This window comes from Vicia villosa, unplaced genomic scaffold (assembly GCF_029867415.1).
Source record: "Vicia villosa cultivar HV-30 ecotype Madison, WI unplaced genomic scaffold, Vvil1.0 ctg.000422F_1_1, whole genome shotgun sequence".
In the NCBI taxonomy this organism is placed as follows: domain Eukaryota; kingdom Viridiplantae; phylum Streptophyta; class Magnoliopsida; order Fabales; family Fabaceae; genus Vicia; species Vicia villosa.
The window spans coordinates 802,655-819,960 of NW_026705199.1; the positions used below are offsets into that span (position 1 = coordinate 802,655).

The 17,306-nt window shown below is 34.0% G+C and overlaps 5 protein-coding genes across 5 annotated transcripts; 2 read left to right on the top strand and 3 right to left on the bottom strand.

Moving 5' to 3' along the window:
* Positions 1-966: 966 nt before the first annotated feature.
* On the top strand, positions 967-1,984 carry LOC131628084 (putative GEM-like protein 8). Its single transcript, XM_058898942.1, has 4 exons — positions 967-1,002; positions 1,216-1,336; positions 1,433-1,716; positions 1,817-1,984. The coding sequence occupies exons 1-4, from the start codon at positions 967-969 to the stop codon at positions 1,982-1,984; spliced, it is 609 nt and encodes a 202-aa protein (XP_058754925.1).
* A 1,543-nt stretch (positions 1,985-3,527) lies between these two features.
* Positions 3,528-4,711, bottom strand: LOC131628085 (F-box/kelch-repeat protein At3g23880-like). Its single transcript, XM_058898943.1, has one exon. The coding sequence runs from the start codon at positions 4,707-4,709 to the stop codon at positions 3,528-3,530; it is 1,182 nt and encodes a 393-aa protein (XP_058754926.1). The 5' UTR covers positions 4,710-4,711.
* A 4,225-nt stretch (positions 4,712-8,936) lies between these two features.
* Positions 8,937-10,376, bottom strand: LOC131628051 (GEM-like protein 4). Its single transcript, XM_058898912.1, has 3 exons — positions 10,113-10,376; positions 9,742-10,007; positions 8,937-9,627 (listed from the first exon to the last, which is right to left on the bottom strand). Exons 1-3 carry the CDS (start codon positions 10,240-10,242, stop codon positions 9,454-9,456), a joined length of 570 nt encoding a protein of 189 aa, XP_058754895.1. The 5' UTR covers positions 10,243-10,376; the 3' UTR covers positions 8,937-9,453.
* Positions 10,377-12,963: 2,587 nt separating this feature from the next.
* On the top strand, positions 12,964-13,978 carry LOC131628052 (GEM-like protein 4). Its single transcript, XM_058898913.1, has 3 exons — positions 12,964-13,243; positions 13,340-13,623; positions 13,722-13,978. Exons 1-3 carry the CDS (start codon positions 13,108-13,110, stop codon positions 13,905-13,907), a joined length of 606 nt encoding a protein of 201 aa, XP_058754896.1. The 5' UTR covers positions 12,964-13,107; the 3' UTR covers positions 13,908-13,978.
* A 1,518-nt stretch (positions 13,979-15,496) lies between these two features.
* Positions 15,497-16,934, bottom strand: LOC131628053 (F-box/kelch-repeat protein At3g23880-like). Its single transcript, XM_058898914.1, has one exon. The coding sequence runs from the start codon at positions 16,895-16,897 to the stop codon at positions 15,716-15,718; it is 1,182 nt and encodes a 393-aa protein (XP_058754897.1). The 5' UTR covers positions 16,898-16,934; the 3' UTR covers positions 15,497-15,715.
* Between the last annotated feature and the right edge of the window lie 372 nt (positions 16,935-17,306).

Below are 17,306 nucleotides of genomic sequence, written 5' to 3' on the forward strand. Positions count from 1 at the left end.
TCCCTATCTAATTTTTGGCCTTGAGACACATGGCTTCCCATGCTTCAATTGATTGCAGTTTTCGGTATTAGGCTTATGCACAGGCAGCACTGCTTTTTGGAAGGGCTCCATCTAAGTATCTTAATATTATAACATTCTTTTTAAAAGTTTTTTTTATGCTTTATTGGATGAAACATTCTCCATCTAAATTTCTCTACGTGCTTGGTGATTTTCCAGGCTCATGTATTCTCTGCAGAAACTGCAGGATGTGCAACTTTTCTAGCAAACTATCACGTACAGTCTTGTAAGGATATGAAAAACTTTTGTTCTATTCAACTTCTCCTAATATCATTCTTTTATTTTATATACTAGTGTAGCAAAATTTTCAACTCATGGACATGTGTTTATATAAAATAAAACTTAATATTTATTTTTATTTTAAAATAAAATCAAGTTTGAAAAAAAAAAAAAGACAATTGTATGTAAACACTTTACAACCATATCTAGTGTGAATATTTTTAATTAAGTTCATACTTAAAGGGTGGGCTTCTAATTCCAATGAGATTCAATATTTTTAATATTTTCTTGTGTCTTTTTTTTTTGCATACAGAAAACAATTGCTTCTCCAGGGCGTGGTATTTTGGCCATGGATGAATCCAATGCTATATGTGGAAAGCGGTTGGATTCAATTGGACTAGAGAACACCGAAGCTAACCGTCAAGCATGACATAAAATTATATATGAAGAAAGTGTTATGATTTAGTTAAAATATAATTTTTATGTGTATGATTTTGCAATACTTGAAATATTATGACTGGACATGATTTTGTATACTTTTTGGTTAATATTAAAAATATTTTGACTTAGTTAAAATATGATTTTTATGTGTATGATTTTATAGTATTTGCAATATTATGACTAAAAATGAAATATAACTAAATGGTGTATATGAAATAGGGTGTAAATAGATTTAAATAGGGTGTAATTATGAACATATCTATACCCGATTTTTATAAAAATGGGGTGTAATTAAGAACGTATCTACACCCGATTTTTATTAAAATCGGGTGTAACGTAGAACGTATTTACACCCGATATTTTAAAAATGGGGAGTAATTAAGAACGTATTTACACCTGTTTTAAACGGGTGTAAATTCGTTAGACATTTCTCACCCGGTGGATATAAATCCGATTTTTATTAAAAATAGAGGGTGTAAATTAATATTTTTGTACTAGTGTCATGACCTACTTAATGGAATCTCTATCAGTTCAACTTATCCGACTCGGAAGTCCTCAAAAAGATACTTGCCTGATTCATCTGGCAAATACTGCAAGTGTATCACAAAGTCAAAGAAGGGTAGGACACAAATACATTACCAAATATGTATTTCATCAATCAAATACTTACATCATATTTAATTTTATTGATCATGGTCATTTTTATATTTTTCAGGTAAATTAAATTCAGTTTTAACTAAAATGACAAATACTGTAAAAGGGAAATTGAGGTTGGGAGCGAGAATTCTTCAAGTTGGTGGAGTAGAGAAAGTGTTTATGCAACTTTTTAGTGTTAAAGATGAAGAGAAGCTTTTGAAAGCATCACACTGCTACTTATCAACGTCATCATGTCCTATAGTCGGCCTCCTCTTCATATCCACTTACAAAGTTGCTTTTTGCAATGAGAAATCCGTCAAGATCACTTCTCTAAAAAGAGAATTTATTAGAGTTCATTATAAGGTGAATTTTTTTACTTTTTTTTTTGTAATTTCTATGTTAATGCTCGCAATTTCTTTTATCTATCTTCGGCCTTAACCTTAATTTGTATATACTATTTCAGGTTTCTATTCCACATGAAAAGATAGAACATGTCAACCAAAGTCAAAATGTGAAGAAACCATCGGAAAAGTATATAGAAGTAGTTACCGTGGATGGTTTTGACTTCTGGTTTATGGGTTTTTTTAATTACCGGAAAGCTTTAAAATATCTCCAGGAAGCTATCCATTGATCTTAGAGAGAAAAGTAGAAATAGTCAAATTGTTTATCCTTACTGCTTCATCAATTTTTTTTGAAGCTCCAGAGGTTCAAAATATGTACAAATATTCTACATCATTTTGTTATTAGAAAAAGCTAGTCGTTTCTTAAACTTTTGGTTCCATGATCTAATAGACAAAGTTGTTCCCTGAAGTTAACAGATAATTTTTGTCAAAATATGCAATGACATTAGTTACGGAATATCTGCGTTTGTAATATATTCATCTTAAGATTCGAACTTACCCGTGCAGACGCACGGGTCTTCTACTAGTACTTCTATATAACTATAGTAAAATTATTTTAAGTATTCTTTTAAAAATGTATACTAAAAACTTAAGTATTATTTAAAGATATAGATTAGAAAAAACATATATTAATATATATTTTGTACTAAAAATATTTGTACATGCAAGTGAATATTATTTGTATATTATATTTTTTATCTGTGTGAACAGACAAATATGATTGATTTAATAGTTTTCATATATGATAAAAACTCGATAAATAAACAAATTTTACACACAAAAATTATGAAAAATAATTGTATGAGACATTATAGTTTTGATTAATTGTTCAGTTTTTTGTTAGGGTCCATTTTATTATTTGTCTCGGGTCTCTAAAAACTCAGGACCGGTCCTGAGGATTACAGATGAAAAGGACACACATTATGTAATGAGAAAAGAAGATATACACCATATTTTTACACTGACAACCAAAATATTGAAAGTAAATCTAAGACTCATTATTTGCATTGCAGCAGACAATGAGTTAGACCTAACTACATTTGTTAATAATTTGGTAAATCTAAGACTATTTGTTTGCATTGCAGCACACAATGTGCATAAGACCATCTACCATTATTTAACATAAAAAAAAAATTCAATGTTCCATAGCAGCCGTGTGTTGTTTGCAAACAATAACAGGCAGATGGAAATGTGTTAAAGAAGGGTGACATCACAAAAAGGTAAGAGTGGCAGCTAGCTCTGAATGATTCAACTAAGTAAGGATGCCATGCCACTAACACCTCTCTTATCTACGAAACCACTTTCAAGGAGTTGTAACATCTAAATATTATAATGTATGTTAAATAAACATCAATTTTAGTTTTTGGTTTGTTTTTTATTTTACTATTACTGATAATTATAACTTTGAATCTTTTGAACAATTTAACCTAGTGTCCACCCTTTTGAACATGATTTGATATAAAAAAGATGCAAACAATCCTAATGAAAAATGTTCTGGTAAGGTAAAACAGAAGTTATTAGTCACATAGTAGACTAAGACTTCTACCAGAACAGAAGTTTTGATATTGAGTGAAGCTTGTTTAAGGTACACAAAACAAAATTGAGAATAGTAGATTAAATAGTAAGACAAATTTATAAAATGTAATGTGCAATGACAAAACCGACAGCTCTAACTAACAAACAAATAAAAATAACATAAACTAAGAGTAACCAAATAAGTCACCACTAGTAATCAAAATAAGCGTAAAATAAATAGCAAGATGAGCACAACATCTAGAAAGGACAAATCAAGCTCTCAACATAGATTTCTTTTGCCACCATATGACCATGGATGTTGTTTTGAAATTTCGGAATCTTGAATGTATTATTTATGGAATCATAAACCACCAAACTATATTCCGTCTCAGTCCAACCCTTGCAAAACTCCATCAACACTTGGTCATCTTCTGAAATATATAATACCTTGGTATAGTGACAATCACCCCATGGATTCGTTTGAGGAACACTGAACAATTTAATCCAAGAATTTTCATCACCATATTCCTTCATAATCAAAACATCATAAAACGTGTCCCTGGGAGAGAGGAGAGACAAACAACCCCTCAATGTCCCTAAGGTACTCATAATAGAAATTGGGAATTCCACATCAACTACAGGCAGTGAAAGCTTTTGATAGGACTCTTTCTCCAAATCAAGAGAAACAATTAAATACGCCCGATCAATAGTATCACGTGTCAACCAATTAACGGAGTCATTAAAAAATGTTCCTGATCCAGAATTAGGAATGAGGTCAGGACCTGGGAAGTCCAGAATCCTTCTCCAACAACGAGTACCCAAAGTATGAACGCTGACTTCATATTTTCTTCTACTTGCATTAACAGCAATAATCTTATAACTATCAGTAACAGCAATAATCTTATAACTATTAGTGAAACGATCATACACTAAGGTATATGAGGTAAGGAATTGGTGTGGAAATTTCAGAAGAGGCAATCTCTTGAATTTTCGAATGAAAGGGTTACACACCAGAGCCAAAGTATCATGTATCTTAAAACATAGGATGCCGTCACAGGTGGAAGCGCTATTCCGATATGCTATTTTGTTAAGAATACTTCTTTTACCGTAACCGAATTGTTTGACAGTAGAAGTAGCAGTAGTGAAAGTGGAGGTGAATATAGAGGAAATTGAGCAATGTGAAAGAAGGAACTTAGATGAAGATAGGATGAGGTGGTGGCGGTCGTGGCTGGAGGTTGACAAGCGGAAGTGCTTCTTGGCAAAGTCGGAATCTCGAGAGATAATAGAATTCCATGATTTACAGACGCAACGGAGTTGAAGGAGGTGTTTGACAGGGAGTCTATACAGTATTTCAACCACCAAATCGAACGGAAGAGAACCGCTGAGATGCAGTGGTGTTAGGGTTAGGGTTTGTTGAGGTTGTTTCCTTCTTTTGGCCATCACCTTTGCTACCTAAAGAGAAGGACTGAGTTTTCAGGTTAAACTTTTTTTTTATACCATCTACGATTCCTTATTGATTAAGTAACCTAATTCTTTTAAACAACTTATTGATCAAGTAATGAGTTGCTTTCACATTTATCTCAACAAACTACACGTATTTAGTATTATGTATTGTGAATGTTTTATTTTTAATTATTTTATAACATTTTTCTTTTAATAACAGAACTTTGAGGTTGGTCTGGCATGAAAAAGTGACTGTTAGATATGTAAATAGAAAGAGTGAAGAAAACTGTCAGAATTTCAGCTCCAGACTCAATTACTTGACGAATTATTTACGTCCATGTTCTCAGGAACTTTCGAAATTCAGACCTTTCAAATATTTAAAAAAAAATTGTCTTAGAATTTATTCACATGTGAATCTTGTTCAATTATTTAGTTTAAATAGTTATCAGAGATTATATCAATAATGAGATTGAATACTCATGTGTTGTAGTAGTATTTATTTAGTGTAGGATCCTGCAACAGACGAAACAGATACAATTTTTCACTCGCGTGTACATTGGCCTTACTTTCTAACTGCTAAGTTTCATGAGGTCCAACAGAAAACTACCGCCCTGTGTTATGGATCAATACTTCAAACAATTGTCAACCATTTCGGCATGAGGCTTGATCACTTGCACTACATCAGCATGCAACAATCTCAAGAATTCTCACAAACAACCTTGACCCTTATGGGATACCATAGGAATCCAGTTAGGAAAACCTACTATCTCATTCAAAAGGGAACCGGGAAGGTTATTTACAATTATGATGATCCCACGGAGTTTGGAAACATTGCAGGAAATGAAGAAGAAGGATTTGATCAAGAAAATGCAAATGATGATGATCACCATATGGAAGATGTTGCACAAGATACTGATGCAAATTGGAGATATGTTCCTCCTCAACAAGAGGATATCCCTTGGGGATATACAGCTCCACCTCCGCCGGATCAAACCAACATCATATCCATGTTAGAGAATATGCAACTCCTACAACAACAGCACTTCGACACACAGGAGCTCCAATTCCAACAAATGCAACAACTTCAACAAGACCGCTATGACGAACAACAACGCCAATATCAATCGTTATATGGCTTGGTTCAGGACCACAAAGCTGACTTTGAGACATTTGCATCCAACTCCACTTTAAGACAGAATCAATATGAGGAAACGGCATTGAACCGTCATGCCAATCTAAGCCAAAGCTTCAATACCCTCAATCTTTCTGTGCTTGATCTGCTGGAACAAGTTGAAGAAGATCGTCCTCATACATTTCAAAGAGGAAGGGGAAGAAGGGGCAGACGTTAGGATGCATTCTCCATCATACCATCATGTCATTGCATTTCATTTCATTATCATTATGTTCAATTGCTATAAGTTGTCGTATTTTTTTTGGATTATTATGTATGTTAAAGTGTACTTTTAAATATGTTTGGTTCTTATGCTATCTCTACCTATATTTATCTATTATACTATGCCATGCTAGCGCTATATCTATTTTATCTCGTTACTCGCTTCTACTGTCCCATTGTTATATTTCTTTTGATGTTGTCAAAGGGGGAGATAGGTGCTGAGAGTATGGGGGAGCTTGGGCTCAGTATGAAGAAGCTTCAACTTACACATACAAGTCCGGGGGAGCTATCACTACTTGTTGACGAAACTTTTGCAACCAGTTTGCCATCATCAAAAAGGGGGAGTATGTAAATACAAGATCACGCTCATAAAGGTGTTTTTGATACATGGCAAACTCCACAAACAAACAAGCAACAAGGCACAAGCAGAAGAACTCAAAGAAAAGCAACCATTGGTCACTCAAGACAGAGCAGGTCGGCCCACTAAATATATAGGTCGACTCAAGACAAGTAAAACAAGAAAAACTCAGAAAAACAACAGTCAGGTCGACCTACTCCCAACCCAGGTCGACCTAAAGTGGAGAAATTTACACATCCTTCTGACAGGTCGACCTACACAACAACTAGGTCGACCTAAACTGAAGAAAAGTCTCCAAAACGTATCTGAAGAGGATTCTGGTCGACCTACTTCCTTAACAGGTCGACCTAACTGGGAACAAATGTTATTCAAAGCAAATGCAGCTCTGTTAGGTCGACCTAAGCATTACAAGAGGTCGACCTATCTGATCAAAAATGCCAAAATTTCTAGTTTTCTCTGCTCCAACTGATTAGATCTCATATATTTTGTCCAAAGTTCATTATTGTAGTTTTGAACACCAACAACTGAAAGATACACAAATGCTTCTCATCTTCGTTCTTCATCATCTCCAACACAATTACACATAATCATTCTTGCGTTGAGGGTTAGTGATCGAGTTCGATAACGTCCATGGAACGGAATTGAAGATTCCTAGTGGGTGAAGATTTGTGGGGTTTTTGGTGAATAAAATCTGAGGGTTTTGTCCTCCAAGATAGGTGAATTTTGGGGTTTTATCAAGAGGTTTCATCAAGGATCCAGCTGAGTGTGAAGATTGAAGAACAAGTGTTCAAGCAATTCAAGACACTGCAGAAAGGGATCAAAGTGAAGCTCTTGGAAGACCTTAATCTGGCTCAAGATTAAGGGGGAAGAAGATTCAAAGGATCGACAAATTTGGTTTATTGTTTATCGCTTTGTTATCTTCTTTGTATAAACTGCTTTCAACATTAATGGAAGATTTCCCAATTTCAGTTTGGAATTGGGGGCAAACGTAGTCGTAGCGAGGACGATCGGCGAACTGCCTTAATAAATATCGTGTTCTTGTCGCTTTTATCTTTTCATTTACGTTCTGTTCATATTTGGTTATAATTGCAAATTGATCAACGATTCGAGTGTTAAAATTGTGAATTAAGAACTTGTATAAACATCACAATTCATCACACATCGAATCACCATCATTTTGATCATTATCACCAAGTGTTTGTGTTTTTGCTTCTTTCATTATTACTGCATTGCAAATCAAAGTTTATCAAATCAGAAGTTAATCGATTTTCTAAAGTGAAACATATTGATTCGATAACATATCATTTCATCGTTAATCTCAATTATCTTGTGGTTTTGTCACATATACGATCCTTGCAATAACGGTCCGGAATAGACTCAAGTCGATTCAGAACCGCTTTCGCCTTAGTTCGAAATAATTCTGAAAAACTCTGTGAGATCTATTCACCCCCCCTCTAGATCCTTAGGCCAGCGTCTAACAAGTTTGTCCGGATCAGAAAGCTAACCTTCCAACTATAATCTATAATGCTGAATGACACACTATACAATATTTAAGAAGAAAAATTTAAAGGGTTAAATATGTTACAGGTCCCTATAAATATCCCAAAATCTAGTTTTAGTCCACAGAATATTTTACATTTTTCGTTCAAAGAATCGTCTTTATAAAGTTTTCCGTCCCTATCTACCGTCTATTTCACTTAACGGATGCCTACGTGGATGGTGACTTGAGAATTTTTTTTAAATAACTGGACAGTTACTAATTTCCACGTGTGTAAATCAATTACAAGTCATTATTAACGTCAATTATCTTTGTACCAGACGCATATCAACGTTCCTCTTCGTCCTCTTTGTGCCATAATTCCTCTTTTTTTGTAACCAGTTGCAGTCCAAGCTTCCTCACTCACAAACTTAATTTGTCATCATCAAAGCAAGGTTGATGTCGTATTCCAGAACTACTACTTCGAAACCCATGAGCATGTCTCTGTCCTTTGTGAGATGTCGTCGAGGAAGGAATTGCGGTTGTGAAGCTCGTATGGTTTCATACGTTTGCAAGAATGGTCGCAATAAAGGCAGGCTCTTCTAGAGATGTCCTTTTTGGAGGGCTTACATTAGTTTTCAAAATATCTTTTATGTTTTTATAGTATTCGAAAAATTAAAAATATAGTAATGATATACACTCTTTTATGATTTAATACAAAATTATTTTTGTAAAAAATGTCAAATATTTTCCTATATTATTCTAAAAATTCATTTTCGAAACTATTCCCCACACATAGAGATGGCAATTGATGTGATCCTTTGATGTTTGATGTTTGAAAGTAATTAGTTAGGAGAGTGAAACGTGGAAAAATTGTATATGTTTCCTCTGTTGAAGGATCCTATCCTAATGCTCCAACACTTGAGAGTATACAATCTCTTTATTGATGCAATCTGAAAGAATTATTTAAACTGACTGATTAAAATTAGATTCACATTTGCATAACTATAGACAAATTTTTATTAAAGAATTCTTATGGTTTAAATACATTTCGAAAGTTCCTGAAAACATGCACGTAATTAACATGTTAAATAATTGTGCTTGAAAATTAACTTCTGATAGTGTTCCTCAATCTTCCTATTTACTGTCCTTCGATCTTGTTTGCCGTCATCCATCGATCTCTTGCATCTACAATTCTACCAACACTATGTTGACAACCATGTCTGCATCTGAGCCAATATGAATGAACCAAGTGCATATGTGTTCACTAGTCAATCTTGGGGGAAAAGTCCAAAGCCTGAATCCCGCAAGATGTTTTCTGCTTCTGAATGATCAATACGGTCCACAAAGTCCAATATCTTCTATTAAAACTGTCACTTTTCATAACTTGTCTTGTTGGTTATCATTTTTTCTCAGTTTTATATATATCTTAATGTTTGTAATCGCAACATGAAGCTTTCTTCGAGCATCGACTAGTTATATTATGCACATATGGTGGACTAGGGAGATTTATCTAAACTTGTGAAATTGCTTGCTCGAGATATTTGATAGTTTTCTGATATTTGAACACACCCATAAACCAGAAATCAAAATTATCCATTGTAACTATAGTTATGTACTTCTGTGTTGGTTTCTCTACATTTTGACTTTGACTCACACACTTTATGTTCTTCACTAGAATCACAACCTGAACATAACAAATCTTGGATTAGGGAAATTGAGATATATGAAGAGGTTTGTTTGTGTACATTTGACCTTTCTGATTAAACACTTTTATTGATCTGTCACTGCAAAAGGCAACCTTTTCAGTGGATATGAAGAGGAGACCAGCTAGAGGGCCAGATGTGGTCGACAGATAACAATGGCAAACTTTCAGTAGCTTCTCCCCCTCGATCATACTAAAATACTTCATGAACACTTTCTCCACTCCACCCACCTGAAGAATTCGAGCCCCTAAGCTTAACTTTCTCTTTATAGTTTCAGATATGTTTGTCCCAAGTCTTGCTGTAGTTTCCGAATTACTATCGGCCTTCCTGCTGCGCTTTTTCTGGTTAGAACTTACTCTACCTGAAACATTGAAGCACTCTATATTAGTAAAATCATCAAAATACTTAATGAAATTAGATTAGATAATCGTGATTCGTCCGTCTGTAAAGGAAAAGAAAGTCTTACATTTGCTTTGATGTTTAGATGGATATTGACATGGATGAGAGGCAGAATCAAGTAAGTATCTGTTATCCGACTTTTGAAACTGGTCATGTATGATTGGAACAACTAGGTCGTGAAGAAGTGATGTCTGCATGTTGAATGATGAATAAGGTTTGTGTTTTGTTGGTAGAATGTTAAGGAAGCTATGGCCACTTGTTTAGATCAGTCCCTTTGTATTGTAAGGAGGTAGTATTTAAAGGGATGAAAAGTAGGAAGTGAATCTTGAGCCTTTAGTGGGATGACTCAACCATGATCTTGGTGATGTAATAAAGACAAGACTGACATGGGAACTTGAAGGACTTTATTCAAGATAATATTTTGACATCATGGATTGTTTGGTTGCTTTAAGAAAAAGATGGTAAAGAAGAAAGATATTAGTTTTTTTGTAAAAAAATTTAAAAGGGTTTATTTTTAGAGGGTGAGAGAAAGGGTTATCTATCTTGAGGAGCAAGATTCCATGGTATGCATACGACATGTTGTCGGCCAACTCTTTGGAGAACTGCACTGTTTAACTGTGATATTATATTTGTCTAATTTCTTTTACAGTTAAGAAGATGTGTGACTGACTTATAACTAATTTCATTTTCACTCTATATAACTTATTATAATATAACTGCAATGCTACTGATTTCATTACCTATTTAAATTATTAATGAAATTATTTTTCTTATTTTTTAGTTATTTACTCAAATGAGGGATTTCATCTTGTAATGGATGATATTAGATCACAGCATCTGTTGTAAAGGAGCTATTAAAAAAGGTTTTCATTTGATATGCAATAAAGTTAAGAGTAGATGATAAGTGGCTTAGAATATCATTGTTATTTTTCTTATTGTATATGTCTGTAACCGACTCATGAATATCATTGCTTCCCACTTACACAAGTTGTATATATTATAGTATTATCACCAGATTTGGGTTCTTTTTTAATACTATCAGGTTAGCACCACATGATTTGGCAGTCTCCTTTTTCACATAAACCTTGAAAGTATGTCCAAGACTCATTCTTTGCATTGCAGCACACAATATCCATGAGACCATTTTCCATTTTCTAACATAAATAAAATTCATTGTTCCATAGCCATATTTTCTTTTTATTGTTATTAATGTTAACCTTCAATCCTTATCAGGGCCGTCTCAATTTTTTCAGAGGCCCTGTGTAAATTAGTCTTAGTTTAATCATGGAAAAACAAATAGAGGCCCTATCTGACCATAGTTTAACCATTATAAACATTTTATGAGGCCCTATTTAGCCTCATGTTAAGTGTGAAAATTTTGAGGCCATGCACGCCCTCAAAGACGGCCATGTCCCTTATCTCGTACCATGTCACAGCAAGCTCACTTTATTACTTTGACCCAACAAACAGCTTTGATGGCTTTGTTACTTACAATTCACACACTCCATAACCTTCATTTTCTAACTACATTTTTTTTTATCTTTTATATATGAATATTAAATGGGTTGTTGATGTTCTTTTTTCACTTGTCCTTTTTCCAAATACAGTCAAACTCGGAAAAATCTGAATAATAATATACAATTGCTGTAGATCTTAATTTTTTTAATGGAGAAACTAGAAATGCAAGAATCATGTTCATGCAGGTCCATTTGGAATGACATGGATGCACATAGAAATGTTGTGGTGATTCCCTTTTCAGAAACATGCGTGCCATCTCTTAATGTCCTCTCAATTTCTTCATATTAAGCTAAGTCTGTTATTATTCCAAAATAAATTAACAACACAAAGCGCGTTCCCTTACTTGCAGGAACAGCAACAGAAAGTGGCCATGTCAGTCTTACAGGTTTGGCCTACGCTTTTATTCTTCCTTTTTTGGCTAAGCAAATGTGCTACTGCTTTTACATATGCATGTCAGGGATTGATACTGGACTAATAGTTAAAAGATTAAGTATTTACCACTTGTGTCATACTATGTTATTTGTGTTAATCTACTCTACTATGTTTGATTTGTTTAACTATTTACCAGCCATAAGATCCTATTGGAACCTTCGTATTACTTATGCGTAGTTTTTTCAACCACTCTTGAGTCTTTTTAGGCTCTTAGATGAGGTGTTTTGACTTAAGGTCTGCATATTGATTGATTAATAAGTTATGTGTATGTTTTGCTAACTTGGTTTGATCAATCCGTTGTATTTTAAGGAATGTATTATTTAAAGGGTTTGATATTAGGAAGTGAATCTTAGCCCTTTTGTGGGATGACTCGACCAAAATCTTGACATCATGGTGTATTTAGTTGCCTTTTAAAATACATGGTACTAAGGCCAGATTTCAATTTCCTATCCATTTCCAACATACACTGTCACCAAGCTCACTTTCTGAAATGCATGGCCTCTAAAAAGATGTTTCATATGGAAATTTTCTGGTATTCTTTTCCAAAAACATGGGTGCCATATCTTAAAATACAATGTTTGTGGTCCTCCCATTTTCTTCAAATTAAGGTCATCCCAAATTAAGTAACATTAAAGTGTTATGATGTCTAATCAAATCCAAAGATATCAGTCTCATGTGTGTTGTCTACTCTATTCTATTTATGTCTTTACTTGTGTTTAGTTATAAGTTGATTTTGTACTTCAATTAAATCTTGAAATCTTTTTCCCTTACCTAAATGTAATGCATCAGAAAGGCTTAATTCCAGCTCAAAAACCTTTAATCACTCCCTTTTATCATAGCCACATCGTATTGTCCAATCAAATAAAACTATTATTATTTTTTTCCTGTAGACAAGTAGACATGCAATCTTCAACTTTTGAATTGCTTTTTTTCCTTTAGTCTTCATGATGATCCTTAGCTGACTCATCCTCCAAAAGCTCAACCCTCACCTTGTTTCCTTTTAACCATATATATACTCATTTACAATACAATCATTCATCAACCAAATTCCTACACCTCTTCAATATTTTTTACAAGTTAGAAACAAAATCCTCAAAGGCAAGAACACTAAAATGAATACCTCATTTCTTCATGACCTACTTAATGGAATCTCTATCAGCCCAACTTATCCAACTGGGAAGTCCTCAAAGAGATACTTGCCTGATTCATCTGGCAAATATTGCAAGTCTATCACAAAGTCAAAGAAGGGTAGGACACATCTACATTACCAAATATGTATTTCATCAATCAAATACTTATATCATATTTAATTTTATTGATCATGGTAATTTTTATATTTTTCAGGTAAATTAAATTCAGTTCTAACTAAGATGACAGATACTGTAAAAGGGAAATTGAGGTTGGGAGCGAGAATTCTTCAAGTTGGAGGAGTAGAGAAAGTGTTTATGCAACTCTTTAGTGTTAAAGATGGAGAGAAGCTATTGAAAGCATCACAGTGCTACTTATCAACGACAGCAGGTCCTATAGCAGGCCTCCTCTTCATATCCACTCACAAAGTTTCTTTTTGCAGTGAAAAATCCATCAAGATCACTTCTCCAAAAGGAGAATTTATTAGAGTTCATTATAAGGTGAATTTTCTTACTTTTTTTTGTAATTTCTATGTTAATGCTCTCAATTCCTTTTATCTATTTTCAGCCTTAGCCTTAATGTGTATATACTATTTCAGGTCTCTATTCCACATGAAAAGATGGAACATGTCAACCAAAGTCAAAATGTGAAGAAACCTTCGGAAAAGTATATAGAAATAGTTACCTCGGATGGTTTTGACTTCTGGTTTATGGGTTTTTTTAATTACCGGAAAGCTTTAAGATATCTGCAACAGGCTATCTATCGATCTCAGAGAGAAAAGTAGAAATTGTCAAATTGTTTATCCCTACTGCTTCATCAATTATTTTTTTGAAGTTGCAGAGGTTCCAAATATGTAAAAATATTTAACATTACATTATAAATATAAAAAGCTAGTTGCTTCTTAAACTTTTGGTTCTATGATCTAACAGACATAGTTGTTCCCTGAAGTTTAAAACTCAGTCTATATTAAATATGGAGGTAATTTCTGTCAAAATACGCAATGACATTAGTTACGGAATATCTTGTACATGTAAGAAAATTTTTGGCAACATGCACGCCATCGCTTAAGATGATATGGCAATGAATTGTCAACTTGCATTTTCCCTAAAAAAGAAATTAAACAAATAAAAGTGATTGAATATATTCATATACTTTTAGCAAACAACAATATGTGTAATATAGCATTCGATATGAAATGTCAGTGCTACACAGGTCGGCTCTTAGCACAATATGTCAGTAGCCGGCCCGGGGCTAGAACTCAGTTTTCATTCCATTTCCAACATTGCCCTGTCAGCAAACTCACTTTATGATATATAAACTTTATCCGGTGGAACTAGAAATGTAAGGCCTCTAAAGTATATGGAAATGATTTGGTGATCCTTTTCCCAAAAGCATGGGTGCCATATCTTAAAATACAATGTTTGTGGTCCTCCCAATTTCTTCAAATTAAGTAACATTAAAGTGGTGATGATGTCTAATCAAATCCAAACAACAAGTAACCATATCAGTTACACGTGGGCTGTCTACTCTATTCTGCCTTTGACCCTTTAACTACCATTTGTCGGCAAAGCCTTTCGATGGCATTGTTACTTCCAATTCACACATTCCACAACCTTCATTTTCTTACTATATTTATACTTCTGAACTTGTTGATGTTCTTTTTTCACTTGTCCTTTTTCCAAATACAGTCAAACTCGGAAAAATCTGAATGATAAAATACAATCGCTGCACATGTTATTTTTTAATGTAGAAACTAGAAATGCAAGGATCATGCTCATGCAGCCGTGTGTTGTGTGCAAACAATAACAGCCAGATGGATGTGTTAAAGAAGGGTGACATCACAAAAAGGTAAGAGTGGCAGCTAGCTCTGATTGATTCAACTGCACATGTTAAGATAAGCAAGCGCTATTCTTATCTACGAAACCATTTTCAAGGAGTTGTAACATCTTAATATTATAATGTATGTTAACTAAACATCAATGATGTTGATGTATGTTAAATAAACATCGCTTATGTTGTGCGTGAATCTTTTCCAGATTATATCAGCTGTGATCTTTGCCTTTATATTATGAGATGGAAAATATATTCCAGCTATAATTTATGTTTCACTCATTTTAGTTTTTAGTTTGTTTTTTATTTTACTATTACTAATATTTATAACTTTGAATCTTTTCAACTATTTAACCTAGTGTCCACCCTTTTGAACATGATTAGATATAAAAAAGATGCAAACAATCCTAATGAAAAATGTTCTGGTAAGGTAAAACAGAAGTTATTAGTCACTTATATATCAGCTATAGTAGACTAAGACTTCTACCAGAACGCAGGTTTTGATATTGAGTGAAGCTTGTTTAAGGCCAAGAATTGCATAGAAAACAAAATGTGATTCAAACATTGTAGCGGAATATAGAAACCAACTAAGGATACACAAAACAAAATTGAGAAAATGTAATGTGCAATGACAAAACCGACAGCTCTAACTTACAAACAAATAAAAATAACATAAACTAAGAGTAACGAAATAAATCACCACTAGTAATCAAAATAAGCATGAAATAAATAACAAGATGAGCAGGTCCCATAGCACAACATCTAGAAAGGACAAATCAAGCTCTCAACATAGATTTCGTTTGCCACCATATGACCATGGATGTTGTTTTGAAATTTCGGAATCTTGAATGTATTATTTATGGAATCATAAACCACCAAACTATATTCCGTCTCAGTCCAACCCTTGCAAAACTCCATCAACACTTGGTCATCTTCTGAAATATATAATACCTTGGTATAGTGACAATCACCCCATGGATTCGTTTGAGGAACACTGAACAATTTAATCCAAGAATTTTCATCACTGTATTCCTTCATAATCAAAACATCATAAAACGTGTCCCTGGGAGAGAGGAGAGACAAACAACCCCTCAATGTCCCTAAGGTACTCATCATAGAAATTGGGAAATCCACATCAAAGACTGGCACTGAAAGCTTTTGATAGGACTCTTTCTCCAAATCAAGAGAAATAATTAAATACGCCCGATCAATAGTATCACGTGTCAACCAATTAACGGAGTCATTAAAAAATGTTCCTGATCCAGAATTAGGAATGAGGTCAGGACCTGGGAAGTCCAAAATCCTTCTCCAACAACGAGTACCCAATGTATGAACGCTGACTTCGTATTTCATTCTACTTGCATTAACAGCAATAATCTTATAACTATCAGTAACAGCAATAATCTTATAACTATTAGTGAAACGATCATACACTAAGGTATATGAGGTAAGGAATTGGTGTGGAAATTTCAGAAGAGGCAATCTTTTGAATTTTCGAATGAAAGGGTTACACACCAGAGCCAAAGTATCATGTATCTTAAAACATAGGATGCCGTCACAGGTGGAAGCGCTATTCCGATCTGCTATTTTGTTAAGAATACTTCTTTTACCGTAACCGAACTGTTTGACAGTAGAAGTAGCAGTAGTGAATGTGGAGGTGAATATAGAGGAAATTGAGGAATGTGAAAGAAGGAACTTAGATGAAGATAGGATGAGGTGGTGGCGGTCGTGGCTGGAGGTTGACAAGCGGAAGTGCTTCTTGGCAAACTCGGAATCTCGAGAGATAATAAAATTCCATGATGTACAGACGCAACGGAGTTGAAGGAGGTGTTTGACAGGGAGTCTACACAGTATATCAACCACCAAATCGAACGGAAGAGAACCGCTGAGATGCAGTGATGTTAGGGTTAGGGTTTGTTGAGGTTGTTTCCTTCTTTTGGCCATCACCTTTGCTACCTAAGGAGAAGGTTAGGGGACTGAGTTTCAGGTTAAACTTTTTTTTATACCATCAAAGATTCCTTATTGATTAAGTAACCTAATTCTTTAAAACAACTTATACTTATTTTTAAATTTAAACAACTTATTGATCAAGTAATGAGTTGCTTTCACATTTATCTCAACAAACTACACGTATTTAATATTATGTATAGTGAATGTTTTATTTTTAATTATTTTATAACATTTTTCTTACAATACAAAGTGACGGATCTAATCAAGTGAGCCTAGCTTCCTTGCAATCTACAGAACACAAACCTTATTAGTCAATCAATATGCAGACCTCACTTCTTCACGAGCTAATATGTACACTTAAATGGATTCATCTATGGTTCTAAATTGCAATCCGCAACTGCAA

What these genes read in the sequence shown, in the direction of transcription:
- LOC131628085 (XM_058898943.1), bottom strand. Translation starts at nt 4,709, where the DNA reads ATGGCCAAAAGAAGGAAACAACCTCAACAAACCCTAACCCTAACACCA.
- LOC131628052 (XM_058898913.1), top strand. Translation starts at nt 13,108, where the DNA reads ATGAATACCTCATTTCTTCATGACCTACTTAATGGAATCTCTATCAGC. An exon ending in TATCACAAAGTCAAAGAAGG is followed by an intron (nt 13,244 to 13,339) that starts GTAGGACACATC and finishes TATATTTTTCAG; the next exon opens with GTAAATTAAATTCAGTTCTA. An exon ending in TTATTAGAGTTCATTATAAG is followed by an intron (nt 13,624 to 13,721) that starts GTGAATTTTCTT and finishes ATACTATTTCAG; the next exon opens with GTCTCTATTCCACATGAAAA.
- LOC131628051 (XM_058898912.1), bottom strand. Translation starts at nt 10,242, where the DNA reads ATGCAGACATCACTTCTTCACGACCTAGTTGTTCCAATCATACATGAC. An exon ending in ATCTAAACATCAAAGCAAAT is followed by an intron (nt 10,008 to 10,112) that starts GTAAGACTTTCT and finishes TCAATGTTTCAG; the next exon opens with GTAGAGTAAGTTCTAACCAG. An exon ending in TCTTCATATCCACTGAAAAG is followed by an intron (nt 9,628 to 9,741) that starts GTTGCCTTTTGC and finishes TGTTATGTTCAG; the next exon opens with GTTGTGATTCTAGTGAAGAA.
- LOC131628053 (XM_058898914.1), bottom strand. Translation starts at nt 16,897, where the DNA reads ATGGCCAAAAGAAGGAAACAACCTCAACAAACCCTAACCCTAACATCA.
- LOC131628084 (XM_058898942.1), top strand. Translation starts at nt 967, where the DNA reads ATGAACATATCTATACCCGATTTTTATAAAAATGGG. An exon ending in CCGATTTTTATAAAAATGGG is followed by an intron (nt 1,003 to 1,215) that starts GTGTAATTAAGA and finishes TTTTTGTACTAG; the next exon opens with TGTCATGACCTACTTAATGG. An exon ending in TATCACAAAGTCAAAGAAGG is followed by an intron (nt 1,337 to 1,432) that starts GTAGGACACAAA and finishes TATATTTTTCAG; the next exon opens with GTAAATTAAATTCAGTTTTA.